Source organism: Apostichopus japonicus, chromosome 16, assembly GCF_037975245.1.
Source record: "Apostichopus japonicus isolate 1M-3 chromosome 16, ASM3797524v1, whole genome shotgun sequence".
Classification (NCBI taxonomy): Eukaryota; Metazoa; Echinodermata; class Holothuroidea; order Aspidochirotida; family Stichopodidae; genus Apostichopus; species Apostichopus japonicus.
Genome location: NC_092576.1, coordinates 3,497,212 through 3,524,784, shown reverse-complemented (window position 1 = coordinate 3,524,784; position 27,573 = coordinate 3,497,212). Strand labels below are relative to the sequence as shown.

The following is a 27,573-nucleotide window of genomic DNA, read 5'->3' as shown; positions in this document are numbered from 1 at the left end:
ATTAACATGTTATAGTGTTTTAGAGTATTGGTAGTCTGTACGAGTATAGATTAACATGTTATAGTGTTTTAGAGTATTGGTAATATGTACGAGTATAGATTAACATGGTTTAGTGTTTTAGAGTACTGGTCGTATGTACGAGTATATATTAACACGGTATAGTGTTTTAGAGTATTGGTAGTATGTACGAGTATAGATTAACATGGTATAGTGTTTTAGAGTATTGGTCGTACATGTAAGAGTATGATTAATATGGTATTGTGTTTTAGAGTATTGGTAGTATATACGAGTATAGATTAACATGTTATAGTGTTTTAGTGTATTGGTCGTATGTACGAGTATAAATTAACATGTTATAGTGTTTTAGAGTATTGGTCGTATGTAAGAGTATAGATAACCATGGTATAGTGTTTTAGAGTATTGGTCGTATGTACGAGTATAGATTAACATGGTATAGTGTTTTAGAGTATTGGTCGTATGTACGAGAATAGATTAACATATCATAGTGTTTTAGAGTAATGGTCGTATGTACGAGTATAGATTAACATGTTATTGTGTTTTAGAGTATTGGTAGTATGTACGAGTATAGATTAACACGGTATAGTGTTTTAGAGTATTGGTCGTATGTACGAGTATAGATTAACATGTTATTGTGTTTTAGAGTATTGGTCGTATGTACGAGTATAGATTAAAATGGTATAGTGTTTTATAGTATTGGTAGTATGTACGAGTATAGATTAACACGGTATAATGTTTAGAGTATTGTTCGTATGTACGAGTATAGATTAACATGGTCTTGTGTTGTAGAGTATTGGTAGTATGTACGAGTATAGATTAACACGGTATAGTGTTTTAGAGTATTGGTCGTATGTTCGAGTATAGATTAACATGTTATAGTGTTTTAGAGTATTGGTGGTATGTACGAGTGTAGATCTGACATTCACACAATTTGCCAAAAATTACATGGAAGATTTTTTCCCGTCTTAACATTGGTTTTTGATAACTGCAATTTCAGGTATTCTGATATTCATTCAAGCAGAAAATTTGGTATAGATTAATTTGTAACTCGGAAAACAATGAAAAACATAATTGCTTAGAAAAAACACAACGCAGTGACCTCAGGATTCTAAGCCCTGTGCTTTACCAACTGAGCTATTCAGCTCTTGTTGGCCAGACAGACGTAACCATTAATTTAACTATTCCAGAAAAAAATTCTTTTAGATGTAACTGTTCGATCCCTAAAATCACTCCTGTAGCCGCATCGTCACTTGTAATTGGGTCTTTGGAGCAATGTGCTAAGTAATTAAAAAAAATATCAATAGAGGTGTGTCTATTTTCGACCAATAAGTAGTTTGTAAACAACATCCTATCCTCATAGGCTTCTCGATTTTTTTCGTTAATAGCCGAGGCTCGAGAGATCTGGGTTATTACTCAAATGAGAAACAAAAATCATAATCACTTAAAGCACACCTTTTGACATACTTTTATTAGTTTCGACATGTTTATATTAATTTGGACATGCTCATATTATTTTGGAGATGCTTATTTTGTTTTGGAAATTTTTGAGGCATTCCGTATACATCCACCACGTAAATCCTGCTTCCAAGTCGGGTACTGATCAGTATTTGTAAGTAGTCGTTACTGTCAAATCACAGATTGTTTAATAATATCAGCCAAGGTTAAAACATGATCGGTCTGCACAGTGTAGTAGGTACAATATATTAGCCAACTCAGTCTGTTAATGACATCAAAGGCCAAAGGTTTTCTATTTGCAACTACTGTGACAGCTTTCGTTTATAATCGGCTTTCGTATCCATGTTAAATGGTATGTTTATATAATTATGAACACTATAACTTCCTGTAACCTTTTTATGGTGTTGGATGGGATGGTGTTGGATGGAAAAACAAGTCGGTCGATTAAAGACAAAGGCAAACGTATGCCGCCAGAAAGGAAACACTTACTCCGACCTTGATGTTTTACTCATGTTTCAAATTCGTCTTCTAATTTTGCGCTATTGACATCATTCAGATATAATATACAACCATTTTACTTTTGTTACGCACCTCCGTGGTTAAAGTATGTATCAAATTTTTGTATATTTATATAATTTAAAGTGTTTCATAAGTATCTGGTTTGTCTTGCTTTATCCTATATCATGTTTCATAAGTAGCTTGTTTGCCACCTTGCGTTACCCGAAATCCTCTTTCCTAAGTAGCTGTTGTTCTGGCTGTATCATTTATGCTGTTCATGTCTATATTTTGTATTGCGGTACCGTTTATCTCGTTTAATATTTAGCTTGTGTGTCTTGATGTATTATTAATTCTGCTGATATATGTAGCGAGTTTGTCTTACTTCATCCTATATCCTCTGTCATAAGTAGCTGTAGCATTTATCATGTTCTTGTGTATTGCTGGACTGCATATTCTGTATAATTTTAAGCTGGTTTGTCTTGCTGTATCAATTATCCTGCTCTTGTGTATCTTGTGCATTGTTGTACCGTTTGTCCTGTCTCATATCTAGTTGCTTTGTCTTGCTGTATTATTTATCATGATGTATATATGTATTGGGTTTATGTTGTTGTATTATGTATCCTGTTCTTGTGTATCATGTGTATTGATGTATACTGTTTATCCTGTCTCATATCTAGCTGGTTTATCTTGCTGTATTATTTATCCTGATGTATATATGTATTGGGTTTACGTTGTTGTATTATGTATCCTGTTCTTGTGTATCATGTATATTGATGTATACCGTTTATCTTGTCTGATATTTAACTAGTTTGTCTTGCTGTATTATTTATCCTGATGTAAATATGTATTGGGTTTGTCTTGTTGTATCATTTATCCTGTTCTTGTGTATCATATACTGATTATCCTGTCTAATGTTTAGCTGGTTTGTCTTGCTGTATTATTTATCCTGATGTATATATGCATTGGGTTTATGTTGTTGTATTATGTATCCTGTTCTTGAGTATCTATGTGTATTGATGTATACTGTTTATCTTGTGTAATGTTTAGCTGATTTGTCTTGTTGTATCATTTATCCAGCTCTTGTGTATCTTGTGCATTGTTGTACCGTTTGTCCTGTCTCATATCTAGTTGCTTTGTCTTGCTGTATTATTTATCCTGATGTATATATGTATTGGGTTTATGTTGTTGTATTATGTATCCTGTTCTTGTGTATCATGTGTATTGATGTATACTGATTATCTTGTCTAATATTTAGCTGGTTTGTCTTGCTGTATTATTTATCCTGATGTATATATGTATTGGGTTTGTCTTGTTGTATCATTTATCATGTTCTTGTGAATCGTGTGTAGTGTTGTACCGTTTATCCTGTCTAATATTTAGCTGGTTTGTCTTGCTGTATTATTTATCATGATGTATATATGTATTAGGTTTGTCTTGTTGTATCATTTATCATGTTCTTGTGAATCGTGTGTAGTGTTGTACCGTTTTTCCTGTCTCATATCTAGCTGGTTTATCTTGCTGTATTATTTATCCTGATGTATATATGTATTGGGTTTATGTTGTTGTATTATGTATCCTGTTCTTGTGTACCTTGTGTACCTTGTGTATTGTTGTACCGTTTATCCTGTCTAATATTTAGCTGGTATGTATTGCCTGATTGTAATTTGTATTTGGTTTGTTTTGCTGAATCGTTTATCCTGTTGTATTTGTGTAGCGGTTTCGCTTACCGTATCGCACGTATTTGAATAAAGGTCGTAGGTCCTGCCAAACTTGATCGTCTTAAATTTCACTTCATAAGAAATTAATTGCAAGTTTGCCTATAAGCTAGTGGCCTACATTGATATGGGATTTACTATTAAATACAATCAAACCCTGCATCCCAAATCAATTTAAAGGTTGTAAAAAGTGTGTCTTCATACTGAAACATCATCACGTGGGTGCTACACAACACAAATTAGCAACGATGCCTTTCAAACGATTACATGATCTTAATCACAAAAACTGATTTTTTTTTCCAACACACTAAACAATTTCTATATTTTCTGAAAGCATATTTTTTTTTTCAACACGATGGCTCTGATTGGTCTATAATATTCTGATCTATTGTGATCATTAGGCGTAGCACGTCACGTCATTACTGTAAGGGCATACTATACACAACCAACCATACATAATACACATCTGTCATCGTTCATATCTGGAGTAACATTGGACTCGTGTCGTGCTAAAACTAGTACCGGAGAACGGTAGGCCTATTCCTTGTTAAGAGAATTAGTAACGAGCTAACGCTATATGCTGGTAGTCATATTGAGAACTATAGTTGAAGAGAATACACAAGGTAGGTCACTTTGTCAGCTAATAATCGAAAAAAACGAAAGTTTCAATACTATATTTAATATAACCAGAGAGTTGTCAGAAAACTCCCCGATAAAACTGAATAATCTATATATGATTAGTCAAATCACATTGATAAACATTCGATTCAATAGATCAGCGGTCATGGATAACCTCACGGAAAACTTAACCTTGAACGTTGGACTCATTTACAGTTTATTGTATGGTATTCTTATGACTGTTGAGACAACCATTGCTAAGACCCTTCTTAAGGTTACCTCAGCATCTTTGATAGCATTTACGCGATGTTTGGGCTTAGTGTTTTTAACGCCGTGTATCGAGTGGGAGAAAGCAAATCTTTTGACTACTGGAGATCTTTGTTTATATATGACATGCTCTATCATAGGTGCCCTACCTTACGCTTGCGGTCTTTTGGCTCTCAATTACATTGGTATCGGTGATTCTTCTGCTATCTTGTTCGGAAGCAGTATTTTGCTAGTTGGCGTGATTGGACATTTCATCCTGGGCGAGAGAATCTCTCTACTCCAACTCCTCATATTGTCTCTCGACTGTGTTGGTGTCATTTTGGTAACCAAGCCATCTGTTTTGTTTGGTCAAAGAGAGGACATAATTTACAATCAGAGAGAGTTGGGAGTTGTTTTTTCGCTTACAGCAGCAGTTTTTATATCTGTCTGGCCTATCTTAGTTCGCATACTACAGCAACGTTGTTCACTCCATTGTTTCTTGTTGTCATCTGTCCATGGATTTTCTGGAATGGTGCTGACGGGAATATGGACAACAGTTGAATCCGATTGGTCACTCCCAGTCACGTGGGAGGCTGCACTAGCTACTATTGGTTACATTGTGTTTAGCGTGGGACAATTTATGTTCGCTAGTAAGGCCCTTGAAACGCAACATGCCAAATCTGTAGGGCTTTCATTGACCCTTTCCGTTGCACTATCGTATGTTGTGCAAGTTGTATTATTTAAAGAAATCGCAGACTGGATAGCTGTCACCGGTGCTCTGATGGTCATTACGTGTGTGTTAGCAGGAGAATGCTGGGAGCTATTTCATACCCAAACCAATTGAATATATATATGATGTTTCTATTCCTGGCAACGTCTTTCAGCGTGGTAGTATTACTCAAAACAATGGAGACATAAATACTATTCTTTGTGCTCACATGAATAAACAAATATAGTCTAACATTTTAAATTGCTGTTCTGTTAAATGACTTGTAATAATACGAATTTTTTCCTAATATTGTACAAGGTAATGGGTCCTCTACAGTTCATAGTTAACTCTGATATTGTAAGTACTAACTATGTTTCTCTTTATATATATATATATATTATTTTATCATTTATTATATATTCAGCAGGGATATGATAACAGCCTTTTCACTATATGATCTCATTCGGTCTCTAACGGTTTCAGTACTCCCTGGCTTCCGCAAAGGTCTTTTTTTCTGTGTAATTCATTCCTTATGCAGTCAGTATATTGTAAATAGGCACCTTTAAAGGAAGAGACACAGAAATAGACATTGAACCGTCACTTTGTTGAATCTTCACGCTAAGTTCATACCAGTAACTTGGTGGTGTTTTCTGATGGTTGTGTGGTGTCAGTTCAAGCTTCAATGCCGTGGATCTCATTCAAGCATATCAGACTAGGCAGAAGAACCAAGCGACAATAACTGCTGGTCTTCAACGTGTCTCATCAGATTAAATTGTTTCCAAAAACTGATATGATTGAAGATAATTGTAATATGTTTCGATCTTTTGGCGTCGATAATAACTGCTTTCTCGTTAAATAATCTGTCGTAGAATCTGTCTCAGAACTTGCTGTATTGATTGTCGCAGGTTCAACTGCTCACAAATCAGTTTCCAACAAATGTTCTAATTGACGACAGGCATCGATAGTAACGGGTGCAGTCCGAGATGGTGAGGGCGGGGCAGTGGACCCCCACCTCCTACAAATTCTCCATGTTTATAGGACAATATGGTGATATGACACGCCTATTACCACACGTACTACTAATATTGAAATGTTTTGATATCGTTTATATGTGCAAGGCACTCCATTCATATCTTTTCACCAAAGCATATATGTTATAATTGGGTTTTTAATTTGTTAAGCGCTACGAGAATTATTTCATAGTTAGTTTGGCGCTATATAAAAATTACGTATTATTATTATTATTAATATTATTATTATTATTAATATTATTATTATTATTATTATTATTATTATTATTATTATTATTATTATTATTTTTATTATTATTATTATTATTATTATTATTATTATTATTATTATTATTATTATTATTATTATTATTATTATTATTATTATTATTATTATTATTATTATTATTATTATTATTATTATTCACTCCAAACGTTCTTCTAAATGTATTACATTTTGTAACTAACACACGAAGTGTATATAAATGTAGTAAACATGATTGCAATGACAGAACCATTTTGTATTTAATCCCCCTCACCGAAGTAACAAAGGGTTTCCAGAAAGGACGTCAGCCAAATTTTATTCCAGACCCCCTCCTAAAATTGGAATTCATTACAAAGGGTATAGCGCCTATATGGTGTCACGAATAGTGATACCATTAGAAATATAAAATAAACTTCTCCCCTCCCAACAGGAAGGTTGACAACGTGAATGACCCATAGCTTACCATGCTTAACCTGCTACTTCAGACAATCCACCCGATACACAAAGAGAACACAGTAATTACTGTAAATCTTACAGTTTTGTACCACAGTAAAAACTGGATCGTGCTATAATTCGGTTGCATGTGCTATGAGGATTGCAGTAAGAAATGAGGATATGTGTAATTCCAACAAATCCAGTTGTTTTGGGATTTTTGGAATTACAAATATCCTCAGTTCTTACTGTAAACTTAATAGCACATGCTACCGATTTATCAGATTTTTCAGCACGATCCAGTGTTTACTGTGGTACAAAACTTTAAGATTTACAGTAGTTACTGTAATCTCTGTATGAATCGGCTTGACAATCGCAATTTTATGTCCAAAAGTGAATAAACTTAACTGAATAATTTACATTGAACAAACAGTAATCACTTAATTTGAGCAAAAACATAAATGTTTCCATGTCTCTATAAGAATCTATGCACAAGTTATAGTCAAGGTTATTTATTTCCTTTTATTGAACGAAATATTAAAAAAGAAAATGGCGGACTTGTCCAAATACTTGGAACAGAGGGAGAAACTGAAGTCTCACATGGAGAATGAGTCAAACCGTGACGTTCTTTGCTGGTATGAAGAAAACGCACAATTATACGAACAAGTGAGTTACCACGTGACGCCTTTTCTATAATTTATATATTTGTTTAATTGAAGTTTACCTTGACTTAAAATAAAAAGTATAAATTTGTTTAGTCCAAAGTCTGTTATCTCTTCCTGAATTAATTACAATTTCCTAGCATTTCAATAATAACTTGGTTTACCATACCTGACTCTGGATCCCAGCTAGTATATGTGTTATAACACCATACGGAACTAGCAATTTTCCAAAATGGACTTACCTGTGATCCAATTCACATCCCAAAGAAGAAAAATTCATAAAGCAAATCAGTTCCTTATAGTATTCACGGAAACAGGCCGTGCAATGTATATACAAATGTGATATCATAATTTCATGCTCGTACTAAACAACCTTACAAAACTAATTTTATTTGTATGAAATGTGGGGGGGGGGCGGGCGGGATCTACCCCAGTCAAATATCTTAACCAACCACCCCCCCCCCCACCACGTGCCTGCTCAAATGACATTGGTTGGCAAAATATATTTGACGAAGGTTGCAAAATGCATTTAAAGACTCCGTTAAACCAGTTTGCGGTTGAAGTTAATTTGTAATTGACGGGAATTCTCAAATAAATAACAGCCAATTGCGTCTCAAGTTTAATATTATGTTATTATCTTGCTTTCTGTCATCGCTATGAGGCCCTCACCCCCTCCCTTTGCAACACATGCTACCCAACGAGATTAACTGTTACCATGCTTTTTATATCATGTGTATTTTTACAACATTATACCATCGTTGTATCGACCGTCCGAACCAGTGCGTTGCCAAGATTTAATGCCAGGTGAGGCCGGGTGGGGGGGGGGGGGGGCGCTGGCGGATTCAATTTATTAACCTGTGAACGAGAACGCTTGTGCTATTTTCGCGTACCTGCGTGTATCTGAGTGGGGTCCAGACGCCCGGCATAGGGCCCTTGGTGAGCTAGACGATATGATGGGCTTTAGCGGCTCCAGAACATTCATGTTTATCCAATCGGCCAAGAGTTTAACCATGTAAAATTATATTAAAATGTTAAAAAATACTGGATATGATAACCCTAATATTGACTCGTTGGGTAGAAGTTATTCGAGTAGGTAACAACTCACTCAAAATCGAAGCTAATTCTAGGCTGACCTAGCTAGTCAAATCCGTTGCACTGTGGCAGTAGACAGTAATACAAAACAACGATAGGATGATGTAACGGTGTGATACCAGTTTGAAATTCACAACCTACAGTAAGGTTGCCGTTTTTTTTAACACAACTACAATTTGTTGGCTTGCATCAATTTTCGATAGGGTTATCCTATATATAGGCTAATGAGTAGATAGCGTTACAAGACACAACCTTCCCCATTGCCCCCCCCCCCCCCCCCCCCCGTCTACGTTCTCATTTGGTCCGAAGTTAAGCCGATATTGTTACTTGGTAGCTGCAGCATGATAAACCTATAACCGAATATTGTTTCCGACGACTACACAGATTGAAGCCGATTAATGTAATAAAACCATTTGGACTATGGCGCTGGACAGACAGCATTGTAGACAGCATTGTAGTGGCTGAATAAATTAAGCCTAAGTCGATGAAGCTTCATTAACAAATTTATTTAAATCATAATGATAGTAAATCATAGAAAATGAGTTAGCTTAACCTGTTTTGTTGAAAAATAGTTCCAATAGACCAAAATAAGAACTACGGACAAAATAATTGAAAAGACGAACAACTGAACCAAATTGTCAAAATCCCATCGCTATGGCATTTATAATTGTTTAAGTTTATCCAATTACAAATTTGATTCGGCAAATAACAAATTTTCTGAAAAAAAATGAATTATCCGATTATAAAGGAAAAATCTACACCACTCGAACTCTTTGCCCACTCCTTCGCCCCCCCCCCCCCCCACATGAAAAGCCTGGTTACGCCACTGACTGTACTTATTCCTTTAAGTCATACGAACATCTATCATAATCTTGTGTTGATCTACAGGGTATTACCATACCGCGGTGGTAGTTTTATGTGCCACGGGCTGTACTTAATCATTTAAATCATACAAACATCATATCATAATCTTGTGTTGATCTACCGAGTAAGTTGCCCATACCGCGGTGGTAGTTTTATGTGCCACGGGCTGTACTTAATCATTTAAATCATACGAACATCTATCATAATCTTGTGTTGATCTACAGGGTATTGCCCATACCGCGGTGTTGGCTTTATGTGTTTTTATTTACTTTGTATATGTTGATATAATTAAAAGAAACCTACCACTTTTTAGTTAATGAACTTTTTTTCTCTGCATGTGTTTGTTGTAGAGTTTCCATTCGTTCGGTTTTGAGTATCATAAGACTGTCATGTCAGCGGTGCTGAAGCATGTCAAGGATAAGAACTCAAGGATCTTGGACTGTGGGGCTGGTTCAGGAGTCATTGGAGAAATGGTACGAACATTTTTACCAATATCTTAGTTATAAATGTTGTTATGAGTGTCGCGCGATAAACTTTACCTGTCAGTGTTACTTTGTGCAACGAGATTAAATACTTCACTGCAATGCACCTAACAAGATTGAAGTCATGGTAAAGGAGATGTGAATAGGAGTGTGGAGTGTTAGCTCAGTGGCTAACGCCGGTGCCTTTCAATCATAAGGTCCCGAGTTCGAGTCACTTCAAGATTAATGTATGTCGTCCAGTTACAGAGTTGTTGACAATTGACAATTCATATTCATTGACGTTAAATATGAATCTAAGAGACTGACTTCGGTCAGCTTGCGGCATTGATTAGCCAATGAGGCTTCTTCACGAGTTCCTGCTTGCAGGAGGATCTAAAATACATTTAAAAAACACACATGCAACACATACGATGTTGTTAATGAATACAATACAATCAAGTGTTTTTATGTACTTTTTGTTTGGCTTCAACAGTTGGTGGAAAATGGGTACCACAACATGGATGCATTAGATGGTTCCAAGTCGATGCTGGATATTGCCAAAGGGAAGAACATTTACGAGAAACTGGTCTGCGCAACAATTGGAACAAAACCAATAGAAGCTATAGAAACGAGTTGGTTCCTGTTTTATCTTGTTTTCTAATTCCATGTTTATTTTTCTTTACTATGCCTGTACTTTACAAGTAGCAAATAAAGTTATTGATGAGTGCATCACGAGCGATAGGCTACGTGCAAACTATAACAAAACCTATTGGGTTTAGATCAGCTTACAGGGCTTGAATCTCAGTAAGATGATGATTGCTTAATCTGAAAAGTTAGTTTATGGTAGAAGAACCATCTCTCGTGGAATCCCTAATGTATAATTCTGCTACAGTGTATCATTCATGTTGTCGAGTAATTAACGTCTGTAATTAATTAACTGTAAAATCTGCCTCATTCATAGATGCATATGATTTGATTGTCTCTGCTGGTCTCTTCGCCCACGGTGCGGTATATTTCGAGTCGATACCTGTATTGATGGAACATTTAAAACAAGGTATTTTATGTTTGTGTTTCTATTATTCTAACACACAAAATAATTACGATTTCATGTCACCCTACACACATAATAAAAGAAACATGAAACGGATTATGGGAAAACTTGACGTTGTCGACAAACATCCTTACACTGGTCAAAGTGACTATAACCACATCATTCGGCTGAAATTAATGTATTGCTTTATTTTACGCCGTTACGGACAGACTGTAACGATAATATTACTGTTAAGGTCAAACTTTAAGTAGTGCTCTGGTCATGGGGACGGGGGGCTGTTAAGGTCCTTCTTTAGCTACTGCTCTGGTAAGGGGGACGATGGGGCTGTAAAGGTTCATCTTTAGATACTGCTCTGATGAGGTGGATGGGCCTGATTGTTAAGGTTCATCTTTAGATACTGCTCTGGTGAGTGCATCTAGGGGGGCTGTTTAGGTCCATCATTAGATACTGCTACTTTGGTAAGGGGGATGTAGAGGCTGCTAACGTCCATTTTTAGCTACTGCTCTGGTTAGGGGCATGGGCTGATTGTTAAGGTCCATCTTTAGCTACTGCTCTGGCGAGGGGGTGAAGGGGGCTGTTAAGGTTCATCTTTAGATACTGCTCTGATGAGGTGGATGGGCCTGATTGTTAAGGTCCATTCTCAGATACTGCTCTGGTGAGTGCATCTAGGGGGGGGGGGTGGTGTTAAGGTCCATCTTAGCTGCTACTTTGGTGAGGGGAATGGGAGTGATTTTTTAAGGTTCATCTTTATTTACTGCTCTGGTTAGGGGGATGGAAGGGGCGTTGTCAATGTCCATATTTACCTACTGCTCTGTTGAGTGGGTGGGAGGGGCTGTTAAGTTCCATCAGAAGGTGTTTTGGATTTTTTTTGTTATGTGGTCAACATAAGCTTTGAATTTTATTTATAAATATACATGTGTGTTCTATTCCAACAAATACAATGATCCATTTGAAAGTTATAAAAAGATATCTACTAGCTGGTAATAATTCCACTGTCATTAGGGTCAATCCATAACAGATTCATCATACAGCTTACCACGGAGTTGCTAATAGCTAGTTTCAATGAAAACAGTGGAACATTAACTATTTTTTTGTTAAAATATGTATTGGAAAATGTCTAACCGATTGAACATTATTGCGACAACGAATGTCAAGATTAATCTGGATCACTTATTTTTTTCAACGTTTATATAAACTTTTGACAAAAAACCTTTCAAATGTTTATCCATTTCCAGACTAGCGTCACCAACTTTTCATGTTAGAACCATATTCGCAATATGTTACGTTTAGCATGGCTAACACGGATTTACTTTTGATTTGACATATATTGTCATTTCAATTTAACCTAATGTTTAAGGAGTTTTTCCATCTGCCATCAATATTAGGTGGATACTTCATATTTGACATCGCTGATTATCCTGGTGAGAAAATAAACCGACTTCTATCCATCCAGAGATTTAAAGGTTTAGCTGTAGAATGGGAGAAGAAAGGATTCTGCAGATTGATATCGGAGGAAAGAGGGTTCCATTCTCATCAAGCCCATCCTAATAGCATTATGACGTTACATAAGATATGACTTCACAGTTGTGCATGCGTACATATAACCTAACTGCACGAGAAATGCCAAGCCTATCATTATAGCATTATTACGTTACATAAGATGTGACTTCACAGTTGTGCATTCGTACATATAACCTAACTGCACGAGCAATGCCAAGCCTATCCTAATAGCATTATTACTTTACATAAGATGTGACTTCACAGTTGTGCATGCGTACATATAACCTAACTGCACGAGCAATGTCAAGCCTATCCTAATAGCATTATTACTTTACATGAGATGTGACTTCACAGCTGTTCATTCATATAACCTAAATGCACGAGAAATTCCTGAATCCTTGGTAGTTAGGGTACAAATAAATTGGTTTTGCATTCTCTTTATTCTTAACGTGAAACTGATATGCACAAAACTCGTTAATTCGTCAATCGTTTCCTTTTCAAGGGGTCATATAGTAATTATAAGCAACATGATTTCCAAGGAAACTGTTAAAGTTATACCAACTAGATCCTACATGACGAAATGGCTCTTTTCCTGAGATGTCTCTAGGCTAGTCTTAAGATACAGTCGTTAAAGGAGTTATATAGCGATTTCTATCATGTATTTTGTATTAATCAACTGATTCACTTAACTGTTACTACACTAGTTAGACGACATGTTAACTAACTGAAAGCATTTACATATTCACATTGTCGTGTTCTCCTTACTATGTAAAATAAATGGTGAGCAAATGTATGTTGATGATGATAACATATTGTTCATTGTTTCGTCTTTGTTCTTTATCTCAGAGAAGTTTGTCGGGGAGCAGTAGATTCTAGCTATTACGTAATATTCATTAATGTAGATGTAAGGATGTAAGTCTTGATCAGAGAACTCTGGGTTTAGTGTGAAGACCAAACACATGAAAGTAAGACCCATTCAACAAAATAGAAAACTCAACTGGATTGGATCAATGGAAATTATATCTACCAATACCAAACAATAAACAGCTGATATGTCCTCAGACTGACTGAGAATAAAATCAAATAAATACTTACAGTCGTGAGGTGCTCACCCAAACGTTAAAGTAAATACACTTCATTTAATCGTCGAGTTTGGTGGGTTGGCCTGCTGGTGACAGCAACTTTACCACAACATTAGATATTCCACTTTATCGGATCTCACACGATATCAGATCTCCACTCCATCGGATCTCACACGACATCAGATCTTCTACGACATCAGTATAGTCCTCAACTGGTCAGAACACCACTAGTACATGGTATTATGAATGTTCTTTATAACAAAATAGTTTCCCGGGCTGTCACGTGAACAATACGCCTTTCGTAAAATAATGAAGGACTACAGTAACTTCTAATAATAAAATCATAGTTAACAAACTACCAGGCGATTAAAGTTGTATCTATCTTTTCTCTACTTACACATGAATCACTCCCTAACTCCTCACAAAACTCCTTTGTTACTAAAATATAAACAGCACAGATCCCACTTCCAGTAAGGGCTTATTTCCAGGAAGAAAATGATAGTTGCCTAGCAACTCAGGAGAGGTATCAGTGGAGGGTGTTAATCTACCCTATTGCTGCCACAAGACAACATACAATTATACTGTACAAATTCATAGCCCCTCTGTGTAGTGAGCACTATACAGTGCCCAAATATATGTGCAAGTGCAAGTAAAACTATGGTACAAAACAACAACAACAACATATGTAAGAGCTAACCATCTTACACTAGACACAGAATACTAACTAAAATTCACTTATATCATTATTTTTCAGTGGGAGAGTCGAATTCCCCCATCAGCAACTGGGCTGTCAGTAACCCCACACACTATGTATAACTATCCCCATCAACACCTGAGCTGTCAATAACCCTACACGCTATGTGTATCTATCCCCATCAGCACCTGAGCTGTCAATAACCCCACACAATATGTATATCCTTCCCCATCAGCACCTAAGCTGTCAATAACCCCACACGCTATGTACATCTAATCCCATCAGCACCTGAGCTGCCAATATCCCCACACGCTATGTATATCCATCCCCATCAGCACCTGCTAATGAGGGAAAGTCTTAGCACGAATGATTGTTTAATTGCCTTTGTGTGTCATGCTTGTCATTAACCAGGCATTTCAATATAGAATTGGTTCTTGATGCTTCCAGCCACACCCACCACGCTCGATCAAATACCTTGTGCATTCGAGATCAAACGTATGATCGCAACTTCACTGTAAATCTTGCGTGTTTTCAAATGCTGTGATTTTATGAAAAGACACACAGCAAATGATGTTATTGAGATAAAAAAAACAAGGCAAACTTGTGCGTCGTGTATCCGAAAACAAATAGTACAGTGACGTCAGTATGAACCGTGCATTCAGGAAGAAATAGTACAGTAACGTCAGTATGAATCGTGCATTCAGTTACAACTAGTACAATAGTGTCTTAATGAATCGTGCATTCAGTTACAAATAGTACAATAGTGTCTGAATGAATCGTGCATTCAGTTACAAATAGTACAATAGTGTCTGAATGAATCGTGTATTCAGTTACAAATAGTACAATAGTGTCTGAATGAATCGTGTATTCAGTTACAAATAGTACAATAGTGTCTGAATGAATCGTGTATTAAGTTACAAATAGTACAATAGTGTCTGAATGAATCGTGTATTCAGTTACAAATAGTACAATAGTGTCTGAATGAATCGTGTATTCAGTTACAAATAGTACAATAGTGTCTGAATGAATCGTGTATTCAGTTACAAATAGTACAATAGTGTCTGAATGAATCGTGTATTCAGTTACAAATAGTACAATAGTGTCTGAATGAATCGTGTATTCAGTTACAAACAGTACAATAGTGTCTGAATGAATCGTGTATTCAGTTACAAATATTAAAATAGTGTCTGAATGAATCGTGTATTCAGTTACAAATAGTACAATAGTGTCTGAATGAATCGTGTATTCAGTTACAAATAGCACAATAGTGTCTGAATGAATCGTGTATTCAGTTACAAATAGTACAATAGTGTCTGAATGAATCGTGTAATCAGTTACAAATAGTACAGTAACGTCATAATAATTTATTCAGTTGCAAAAAGTACACAACGTCAATATGAATCGTGTATTCAGGAACAAATTATATAGTAACATCAGTATGAATCATGTCTTCGAATCCAAAGTAGTACATTAACGGCAGTATGAATCGTTTCTTCGAATCTAAACAGCACAGTTAGGCCAATATGAATCGTGTCTTGGAATTGTACAATAAAGGCGGTATAAATCATGTCTTCGAATCCAAATAGTACAATAGCGCCAATATGAATCGTGTCTTCGTACCCAAAGAGTATAATTACGTCAGTAAATAGCTGCTAAACTAATCATGATTCTGTCATATAACTCTCATATGTTTTATGAAAGAGTACAAATCATTTATGGACGCAAAGTAACCCTCTTGTTTGGGGTTGGGGTGAGATGTTTTTTTACTGGGGGGGGGGGGGGGGGGCAACACGTTAAGATGCAAATAACCATGCGCACGTGATGAATATTACTGAAAGGGCATTGATCCTTACAAGGATCAAGTTCAGGAAAGTTACCTAAACACAAAATCCTGATATGCAGACATCGAGGATTTAGAAAATAAACACAACACAATATATCTATGTTGAAAACTATGGTCGTATTGATAACCGAAATTCAGTATTTAAGACGGAGACTGCAACTTTTATACATTAGTAAGTGGCCTATGGCTACTTTATTTCCAGTGAAATGGAATCCCTAGAGCAACACAAAAATCACTCAACAGATTTTTAATTTTGAGGCCATCTTTTCCTTCATGTGTCTTAATGTTTTTGTTTTTTTAATAAGAAACCAAAACAAAAGCTGAGGGCAATTATTCAGTTCACAGCTAAGGATATGGAAAGTTCTCTTTTCGGCCTTTAAGTGACACATTTGAAACGTTGCAATGGCAACACACTTGAGGATATCCGGTCACACTATGCATAAGCGAAAGTAAACCGGTAGACGCTTTTCATACTTATGCGGACACTTAACGTAGGCAATACAGGGTACCATGCGTAGATCAGTATTGACAATAACACCACACAGAGGCTGTAGACATTTCGAGTAACGCAGTTGTGTAATGTACCGCTTTCAGCATAACATTATCGAAGAGGAGCAAGTCATAATACTATAGTGACGATAAAATCAGGCAAAACATTCATCAGAAAGAAGGGAAGCAATCTATATGTATTTATATATATATGTTGATGTGGTGAGTACACTATTGCTTTATTTTTTAAGCGAACATGTTTCTTTGTAATAAAATGACGTGCTGCTGTGCAAATATATAGCAAGTTTAAAACTGAACGGGTAGGTGAATATGCTAGATTATTACAATGAATTCAAAGTCAGTAATAATCACATACAAATACATTTGCTACAAACAAAAGTACGTTTAATATCTGCTCTTACTTTAAATAAAACAATCATTATTTACATAGATTAGATATTTTTGTCATCCAAATAAATTGAGATTTCTTTTAGAATTATTTAATCTCTAAAACATTGTTTTGTTTTTCGGGATACTTAATTATTTATAACAAGGGCTGCAGAATAGGAGATATATCATACTTGATTCTGCACGCAACAAAAGTTCTACACGAAAGAACGATTTTTTTTATATATATATATATTTCCACGCAATGTGATCTGGATATGAACGTATAATAGGGGACTTTAGAGGGATAAGGACCCATGTAGATGTGGCTTTATTTTACATGAACTCTAGAAGTACATTGTTGATATAGCTTAATGCAATAACGCAGCCTTATAAATCAAAACGGTAATCTTGCAACGTGTTTATTATGGTGTGTAACATATTGAATGTATTGCTGTACTAAATTTGGAGCATGAATATAACTATTTGCGTTACAATCTAGTTATAAAGACCTATAATTGTTTTTATATTTATCGGCATATTTAACATAGGCTACAATATTACACAGACATCTATTCTCGTGTATCATTTAATTTATTGCGCCCCTTGTGTTATTAATCACTTCCGTAAGCTAAGTGGTGTTAGTGAGTATTAATTATCCGGTAATTGGTGCAAGGTTATACATTTATAACAGTTACAAATGCACTTTAATCAAGTGTCAAATGGTTATGTACTTTATAACAGTAACAAATGCACTTTTATCAAGTACAAATGGTTATGTTCTTCAACAACAATAAAAATACAACAGCCTGTTCTGTCGCAAATGTATGTGGCGTATAGGTGTTGTTATTCTTGTTGCTGTTGTGTTCATAGTACAGTACGATACTTTGTTATATGATATTTGCGGTCACCACTGTTTATATATATAACGCCGGTGCCTTTAAATCATAAGGTACCGAGTTCGAGTCACTCCAAGATTAATGTATGTCGTCCAGTTACAGAGTTGTTGACAATTGACAATTCATAACCATGGACGTTAAATATGAATCTAAGAGACTGACTTCTGTCAGCTTGCGGCTTTGATAAGCCAATGAGGCTTCTTCGCGAGTTCCTGCTTGCAGGAGGATCTAACATACATTATACATACATATATCAAAGTACAGGTGCTGTTGCACTGCAACTGCTAAAGTACAACACATCTATTATACTATTCTTAGCTATAGCGATACACCAGACGTACGTACGTACGCTACGTGTTTCCATACCCTGATAATCAATTTTGGATCAGGCATTTCACTTTCATAGTGCTACTTATGCATGAAGTACCCGTATATAACTGTTACGCTTCAATGGAGGGCAGGCGTGAAACATCACGAGGGTCGTCGTAGAACTAACTAGCAAAGACGTCCTGGGAATATAATCCAGATGAGAAAAATAATTAGTTCATTATCACACAGACTTCAAACTTGTCAGTGGCGGAAGTTATTTAATCATAGCTAATTATTGCTTATACATGCACGTTCAATAGGTCTCAACTGTATGATTGACAACTTGTTTCCTCTTTCGAATCTATTTTGAACAATCCATTTTAGTCCCACGGTGTTGCACGACATCCGTAGAAAATAATGCAAATTTAGTACTGGCAAGGTTAAGTGCTGTAAAGAAAAGTGTTGAATTTAATGAAAACAACTGTAGGCCTAATGTTCAACCGAAGTCACATTGTTATAAGGCTGCAAATATTCTGCTAATAGGAGCATATGAAAGCATTATCCAAACATACTAAACTTTAGCCCGATTACCAACTTGGAATAATTCAAATAGTTAGCCTACTGGTGTTGTTTTAACTCTGTTTTGGTACATATGGCATTGACACACATGGTGTTAACTTGTTAAACTTGATCTACGTACACATGGCGATACTTTGCTACATAATATTTGCACGGAATGTTAGATCAAGTTACATATGCTTCATTGTTGGTAAATTGAAGTGATTGCTCTGATTCATTTGAAATTCATTTGGTAAATTCTTTGAAGCACACTTTACCGCAGACTATAGGCACAAGTGACGGTAGAAACATATGTTTCAATAAAGTCGTCCGCTGGCCATTAGTCGATGCTCACAATAAACCAATGATGTATGTCTTTGCTTGATTGATGATGTTGTTTAAATGTTTATAATCTATGTTATTATTATCGTTTTGGTTCTTGCAGATATCGATTGAAAATGGCATCAAATCAACCAGGTGAGTGTTGCAAAGCAATTAAGTTGCAAACCGACATCATATGTAACAAGTAGGAGTTCTTTAATTTGTTAAGCCTGTATTGGCTTTTTAAGGGACTTCCCTCCATATTTACATATTAACTATCTGTGGAAAATCAAATAAACAAACAAACAAACAAGTTTATGCAACGTAGCTTATATCATGTGCATAATATATAATGACGAGGTGTCCATGTAGACCCTATAGAGTTAACCCTTCAAATATAGAGCTGCCTGATGTTTTATTGCTTTAACTTCCTTTGGTGTGATACTTGTACACCAGATGACACTGCAGGGGATAATCGGTATGGTATTTAACCCTCTAACTTAGACCAGGGATCGAGTTGTTATAGAAATATAACTCCCTGTAAGACTCGCTTATTCTGTTCAGTATTCGACATCACAAACAAAGTGACTTCTATAGTATTCTCTGTCAGTGACGCAGGAAATAGCTGGACAGTTAATATATAGATATGGATAATAGGAATATTTGGCTGGCTTTGGTTTGATGATGTTGAGAGAACAATCAAAACTATTGTCGTTTTTATTTTCATTATTGTCATTTAATTGGTGAATATACCAAGGCCGGATATGGCATGCCTACCGTTATAGTGAAGACACCTCTTAAAGCAATAGGTCAACAGATATAGCTTATTTTGCGAAGAGATGGGCAATTGGGATGGCGTTGTGAGGGTAACGGTGGGAGAGGTGGGAGGGGGTTGAACAATCTTTATAGTTTGGTGCCTGGTGGTAGTAGTATTATTAGTAGTGAGGAATGGAGTAAAATTGCACTGGTGTGAGGGACATGACAGGCACGTGGCATCGTTTGCGCTTCATTCATACATCGGAACGACGTTACATATTTAATACACAGAATTTAGCAACTGGATATCAGTTCAAATCTTGTTCTTTGACTGAGTGATACAAATCTTGAAAAAGAGTAAGATAATCGAAATAATCACTTGTACAAATGATTGGTTAATGATATTATCAACAGTGGTATGTTGAATATGGATCAACACAACTGAAAATATCATTACAGGTAGGCTACATAAGAATGGAAGGAACTCCTAGCTACGGCATTCATATAGTAAGTGTGCATGGCGTTAGGTTAAATTGTGGTATATGTACGTGACGTAGTTATATATGGGATAGTTGCCCTGTAATTCTCTACAATGTTTTATTTGGATTAGCTATGATATCGTTGCCCTGTGGTATCTCTACATATCCTTGTATATGTTAGTCATATAGGAGATACTTGTACTGTGGAATCTTTACATATCATAGCTTGTATGGGTTACTTATATAGGATATCGTTGCCCTGTGTGGTATCCGTACATCTATATCTAATGATTACATTTTCTTCCACCACAGATCGTCCCCAGTCGACATCCGACTACGGTAGAATGAAGCGGAACGTTGCCAACAGCCTGACTGTGGTCGATACGCTAAACATCGCCACCATATTTAACTTTTCCACCGCATCTATTGATGAGTTGGAGTCGAAGAGAGCACCCGGCTTTTTGCTGCTGAGGATCCTGGAACAACATGGAATTCTGGGAGAATCGAAAGTAGATGAATTAGAGGAAGCCCTGCGTGAAGTAAACCTTGAGATGGCTGTGCGGCATGTACATCGGTACAAAGAGAGTCTACCCATACCAAGGATACCCAGACATCCATCTGAATCCAGTCTAGCTAGTGAAGGTATCTATAAACTAGTTTAGACCATCTTCTTGATCCCGTATCTCTCAGAGATTGTTTTTTTTTTTGTACTCCCCACCCCGTCCAAAACTCACAGCAATCTTTCATTCGAGTTCAATGGGTACATTGTGTATGTATTAATGTAGTAAGAATGAAAAGAACGAACTAGTGGTATGCGCAAAGAGGAGACACGGAGACATGGCCCCGCCCCCACCACCCTCCACCTCCGATTTTCAGTCGGGGGTAATGGTTCATTCATTGGATTTTTGCATTCTGTCTGGTAAGAAAGGACCACTACTACAGATGAAAATCCCCACCCCCCCCCATTCATTCTTTTAAACAAAACTTCTCGTTTATATAGAGCTATACTTCTATACCTAACCTAGTCTACACATGCATCAGAATACACCATTTGACGTCTAGATTTAGTTGGGTTTTTTAAAGGAGAGGACCCTCAACACCCTACATAAGACCGCTTCAAGTGTCGCCCTCCTCACCCCCACCCCCACACTTTTGAAATCCTGAGCTCGCTACAAGAAAATGATTGTAGACCGGCGTTGATTACAGTTGTTCACTATTATCATACTTAATCGTTAGTTTCAAATACACATTTAATTAACCACAGATCCATGTATATATTGGTGATAACTGTGAGTAGCCATATGATAATGTTTAATGGTATGCACTGATCACCATCAAATAACTCCGATTCGACACTTAACGATTGAACCTGCACGCCATTGAGGACAAGGACACTTACTACTTCGGGAAAGACGAGTGAAGCTTTCAGCAACGAATAATTACAGAGCTAACTCTCGGCAGACTAAAATCAGTACTCTTGGTCTCTGCGGACTGTATAGACACGTCTTATTGGCGAACTGATATCACACTGAAGCAGTTATCACATATGCATGATCGAGTCGTCAGTGCGCGATGCTTGGCGATTCGTAATTTAATGAAATATTAATGAACGCTGTAACAGAAAGAGAGAGAGGTGGAGAGAGAGACTAGTTGAAGCGTGGTGCTGTTATGCATTGCGGGCTGGTAAATGCTGATGTAACGAGTAGGGATACAAATGTCTCAAGGCATTACATATTTCAAGAATAATTGATTTATTCTGCTTCGCATTCATATTGCTTCAAAACGTTAGATAATATTAATAATGTTTTATATTGTAGAGGTAGTAACCTAACACGTTTATGCTTCATAATTATGGAAGTAACACTTATCTTTATTATACATGTATATTTTTTATACATGATGATGATGATGATGATGATGATGATGATGATGATGATGATGATGATGATGATGATGATGATGATGATGATGATGATGATGACGATGACGATGACGATGACGATGACGATGACGATGACGATGACGATGACGATGACGATGACGATGACGATGACGATGACGATGACGATGAAGATGACGATGACGATGACGACGACGACGACGACGACGATGACGATGACGACGACGACGACGACGACGATGACGATGATGATGATCCTTGTTAACAATTCTGAAAGTGAGCAGTTGTCCAGAGCTTTCTATATTCTTCATTAATTAATAATCTCATTTGATATTTCTGTTTTCTTTGCATTAGATTCGGGTATAGCCGCATCTGGATGTCACAGTCAGGTACTGTCCCTTTCAGAGCTGGATCTGGACTGCCAGCAACCTCCAGTTGTAGAAGCCTTCTGTAATCACTGTAATCAGGTAATCACATGGAGAAGCGCCGCAAGTGAACACGCATCACATAATCATGCGATTATCGCCGGCGAGAAACTGACAGTTGAAGTAGCACAGAGGAAGATGGAGATCTGTACCGAATTGGACTCGATAACAGAGAAAATGAAAACGACACAAGGTGCCGTCGAAGAACAGATGCATCACGGGAGACTCCCAAAAATGGTAGAAGAGGTTGAGAGACTAGCCAAAGAATTCCAAGAAAAAGTCGAGACTAGAAAGAGAGAGTTGATAGATCATTTATCTAGGTCAGAAGCTGAAAGGTCATCGCAAATTGAAGATTACAGGAAGGATGTGGATGACATGTTAGGATTGTGCGGTAGCGTTAAGAAGGAGTTGACTGCTTCCAGTGATGACGTAGGTCTACGGGAAAGTGACTGTTATAAAGAAGCAGATACATCATCGGTCAGTCATCTTATTCATCTCAACAATATGAAGAAGAAACTGGCAGCAAAACGACATCGAATCAACGCGAAATTGAAAGACGTTCAAGAAACTCGATCTCGTACTTTCCTAACTAAGACGCCAAACGATGGCCACTTTGCTGAGCTGCTTGAGAGCACTCTCTCTGGGATTATATGGATACTCACTGATCAGGTGGTGATGGTCTTTGACGAGAGAAGAACAATTGGTCACATTGAGATCAAATGCTACGAGGGACCGAACTCAGAGGTCGAATGTTGGTCAAAACTGGTTGAGACAAGTCAATTGGATGGCTCCGTGGTTGTATCAGCCATAGAATATTACAACGGACCATATCCACATCTGTTACTCGCTGCGGGCAGGACCGTGTACATGCTCCGATTAAGCTACGACGGCAATCACTTTGATGGAATCAGCGATACAAAGTCATACGAGATGAAAATGGAGGCGGACGATGCGTATATTACTGCTATCAGTGCGCATGAGCAGGGCAGTCAGCATAGAGATCATTTCGTTGTGGCAAATAGTCATTCATTAAACATATTCCAATATAATGGACTATGTGAACTTGAGCGAGAGTTCACCTGTTCTCTTTACCTCTCGTCCATTTTGAGTATTTCTTGCGTTGATGACATGGTAGCAGTTGTGGACAATCTGAGCAAGAACTTACTGATATTTAAAAGTGACGGAAACATGACGACCTTGGTTACCACGGTGGGTCCATCTATATGTGGTGCTCAGGGGGCCATTCCATGGGCTGTACTTTGGACGGGTGCTTTGTGGTTGATTTTGTGGGTGCCAGACTCTGAGGGTGTCTCGAAGTGGTGGGTATCTTCACATAATGAGGATGGCGGAAATGTCAAACTTTATGATGGGGAGTTCTCAAGACTGAGCTTCCCTGTGGCCATCTCAAGATTCATCTATGGAATAATGGTCTCGTTCTGCGACTCCTCCCTGCACAGGTTTGAACAGAGTTAGCAGTCTCCTGGTTAATGTCCTGCTTATCGTGAGATGGCGATGATTTCCTTTTATATTTTGACCGGTATTTTAATTGGTCATGTACAGTTTTAATGTAGTTTTAAACAGTTGGTACCGGACTGACATTTTTATTATCAATACTTAAAGGTATTGAAGACTCGCCCCAAACAGCGTGCCGCCATCTTTAAAAAGTTAACTTTCCGTTGCTTGCAAGTGAAGTTTTTCTCTTGTCGCTACAAAATGCAGACAGTAATGAAACGTGATACCTTGTTATCTTTAATCTGGACCTGAGATGTCCATCGCTGTTATGTACACGGTGTTGTGGGTATTGACCGTAGCTGCATGTATTGACTGTACACTAGTGTCAAATTACCGACGGTAGCAAGCTGTGTGTGTATTGTCTGGGATCGATGGAGGTGTCTAACACTTCTGTTACACCACATTTGAAACTATGTCAGAATACCGGCACCAGACGTTTCTTTGTGCGCGAGTCTTCACTCCCTTTAACCCTACGGACTAAACACTATACGTATGTTGGCATTGGTTGATGTGAGGATAGAGTAGCAGAGGAAACGGATCACGTGATTCCTTCATTGCCTAATCATTGTCAGTATATCACCACAATTTGAGTGACGGTCATAATCTGGCGATTCAAATCATTAATCAAGCTAACGATTAATCTGGTTATGGTAATTATAATTCAAGATACAATGCTGTACTATTATGTTACCTATACATTGGATACTTTAGTCTTCCAAAATCACAACTGGGTTGATGACACTAAATAATATATACATGATAAGTGTGAGCTTCGATATGCTTCTCACATCTAAACTGACCGGTTAAGTATCTCATATAGTAGAATTAGCGCATTGGATGATTTTTCACCAAAATCACACCTGGATTGATAAAATGACACTAAATAATATATGATATGTGTGAGCTTCGATGATTCTTATATATATAGAATGGCCGCTTTAGTATTTAATATTATAATTAGCGCATTTGATGATTTTTACCAAAATCACACGTATTATTATTAGTACGCCTATACACTGGATGTGTTGTGTTAACAGTGTATATTACAGTATTAAATATTTGCTCAGCTACCGTATATTATTACTTTTTTTTTAACTGATTTTCTTGATGTAAAGACGCTAGTCAGATCATTTGTTGCATGTATATGAAATTAATTACCATTTCAAAGGTGCAAAGGCTTAAAGGAGTGGGTCTTTATTTTTCCTTTTGATAGATGTTACGGTGTGAATTATAAGGATGATTGGTTACACAGAAATAGATGTAAATTCGACATTTCCGAAGTTTTTATACAATTCTCTTATATTCGAGGAGAAATTCGTCAAACTTTCCATTTGGAGGCCTTGACGTTACTGCTTGACATTCAACTTTGTATGTTTTCTTAGTCTTTGTTGTTAATCCTGTATATACCCCCCCCCTCCCCCCCCCCCAAAAAAAAAATTCTAACAGCAAAGGTGACTTTTCTACATCCCGACCAACAACTCGGAGTAAGACATGCCATAATTAGTCATTGATCCCTTAAATTCCACAACGTAACCACGGTGTGATTCTGCAAGATAGTTTCGTGTTACAAATTCAAGCTAATCAGTGGCGTAGGAAGGTACTTTTGAGTGGGGGGGGGGGGGCTGAAGACTGATGGCCGGCCTGGATCCCCTTTGGATTTGTTTGCATTTCCAGATAGCCTCAGATGCAATTTGGTGCAATATAGCAAACTTCAACACCCACTCCATTTTGTAAACTTAATTTTGTATTTTCACCAGGCCTTAGATGCAGTTTGGTGCTCCAAATGAGATTTTTTTCTCATTTGGAAATGAAAAGGGGGTTTTCTGACTTGCGAAGCGGGGGGCGGAATGATACTTCCGCCCCTCCACATTTTTCACTGGGGGCTGGCGCCCCCAGCCCCCCGGTTCCTACGCCCTTGAAGCTAATTATTTATTTATTTATTTGTTTTATCACAAGAAACAAAAAATTACAATGTGAAAGGAAGTCTTCAAAAAACCTGAATTGGCTGAACAGGTAGACGACACCCTGGTATTTCTAGAGGAACGTGATTTGTAGGGGATTTCTAGACGTGATTTCAAGAACGTAATTTCTAGACGGGATTTATAGAACGTGATTTTTATACGTTATTTCTAGACGATAATTTCTAGAGGAACGTGATATTTTAGCTGGGTGAAGAATATTGACTTCCGGTGAAAGTAGATAACATTTCATTCATGTATTCGTTATCTCTTTTTGGTAATTAATTGTTATTTCGTCGCAGTAAACGATCCAGAATCTGTTCCTCCACGTCACGTATGTATGATCAGCAATTAGAGTTTTTTTTTTAAACTGTTCAGCAATCAAGAAGAAAACAGGCTCATCAGAACCATCTCATGAAACACAGCAAGAATTTGATTCTTTGAGAAAGTAAGTAATATCTTTGTCGTTCAGCTCACGTATACCCTAACGACTCATGTGAAGTCTGTTACGAAAAGTTCTATTGATCACACTCAGCAACAAAATAAACGCAAAGACCACAGGGAAAGTTTTAAATTGTCCATGCTAGAAGTTTATACAACGAATATTGGCCCTATGGAATCTGGGGCAAGCCTTAGCCAAGCTAGTTGACTTCAATACCCCTCATATCTCCCAATCTCTGGCAGCAGGCGATCGTTATTTCATCCTTGCTGACCACAAGATGAAATTTCCAGATAGTTATGCTTGGATGTATCGCGTGGAATCAATGAATTGTAAATATGTTTCAAGCTTGCTCAACGAAGGAGTTTCTTCTTGTAGAACCTCCTTAGTGCAACTAACTGGCCTCTAACTTGTAAACACTTTACTGGGGTAATATGTCCCCCCCCCCACCCCCAACCTAACACTTTGACAACATGTATCTTCCTATCCCTTCTATAGCTATAGACTTGGTTTGAGTGTTAGAATTGAAGTTGAAATACAGATCTATTCAAAACTACCTATTTGCTGTGGAGGAGGGGGGGGGGGTGGTACCTGATATTGATGTTTGTTTCCAATATTTTGGTTCAAACTTTGTTTTGATTCAAAAGTTGGGAAGGTTCTACATTTTGACCTTTTTTTCAAAACAATCTATAGGCTTCACTTAGGCCAGCACCTTCATGAATGTTCTAAAACAAGCCCAACACAAAACTACCCTGAGCTGATTGTTTGGTCAACGGTAAAAGAGTTTCTTGTTTTTCAGTCACAAACGCTATTCAACGAGTTTGTTATAAGTTAACCCGACGGTAGGCTATACATTAGCTTTGATATGGGCTCAACTTGATAAATTTTCTGCAAAATGTTGAATTGACCACTTACAATATGTCATT

General features: G+C 37.1%; 2 protein-coding genes across 7 annotated transcripts in view; both read left to right on the top strand.

The window, feature by feature from the left end:
* Positions 1–13,413, top strand: part of LOC139983100 (uncharacterized) — a 42,306-nt gene extending 28,893 nt beyond the window's left edge. For 3 of the 5 annotated variants that reach the window (XM_071996453.1, XM_071996452.1, XM_071996451.1), the window contains exons 2-6: positions 7,513–7,632; positions 9,935–10,057; positions 10,539–10,677; positions 11,007–11,099; positions 12,482–13,413. In XM_071996453.1, the coding sequence (XP_071852554.1) occupies positions 7,513–7,632; positions 9,935–10,057; positions 10,539–10,677; positions 11,007–11,099; positions 12,482–12,672 (666 nt within the window). In that variant the 3' untranslated portion in view covers positions 12,673–13,413. Of the gene's footprint in view, positions 1–1,922; positions 2,078–3,590; positions 4,310–7,512; positions 7,633–9,934; positions 10,058–10,538; positions 10,678–11,006; positions 11,100–12,481 lie in introns of those variants that run through there. The other 2 variants (XM_071996455.1, XM_071996454.1) reach the window with 2 other exon arrangements.
* Positions 13,414–16,636: 3,223 nt separating this feature from the next.
* LOC139983097 (uncharacterized) lies at positions 16,637–25,253 on the top strand. 2 transcript variants are annotated; one of them, XM_071996446.1, is made up of 4 exons: positions 16,637–16,886; positions 19,303–19,334; positions 20,726–21,055; positions 22,668–25,253. In XM_071996446.1, the coding sequence occupies exons 2-4, from the start codon at positions 19,316–19,318 to the stop codon at positions 24,209–24,211; spliced, it is 1,893 nt and encodes a 630-aa protein (XP_071852547.1). In that variant the 5' UTR covers positions 16,637–16,886; positions 19,303–19,315; the 3' UTR covers positions 24,212–25,253. The 2 variants fall into 2 exon arrangements, with proteins under 2 accessions (XP_071852547.1, XP_071852546.1); XM_071996445.1 differs by having other exon boundaries at positions 16,638–16,926.
* The last annotated feature ends 2,320 nt before the right edge of the window (positions 25,254–27,573 follow it).

Bases quoted from the DNA above. Each gene is read 5' to 3' on its own strand.
- LOC139983097 (XM_071996446.1), top strand. The intron at 21,056-22,667 runs GTATCTATAAAC...TCTTTGCATTAG, and splicing joins ATCCAGTCTAGCTAGTGAAG to ATTCGGGTATAGCCGCATCT.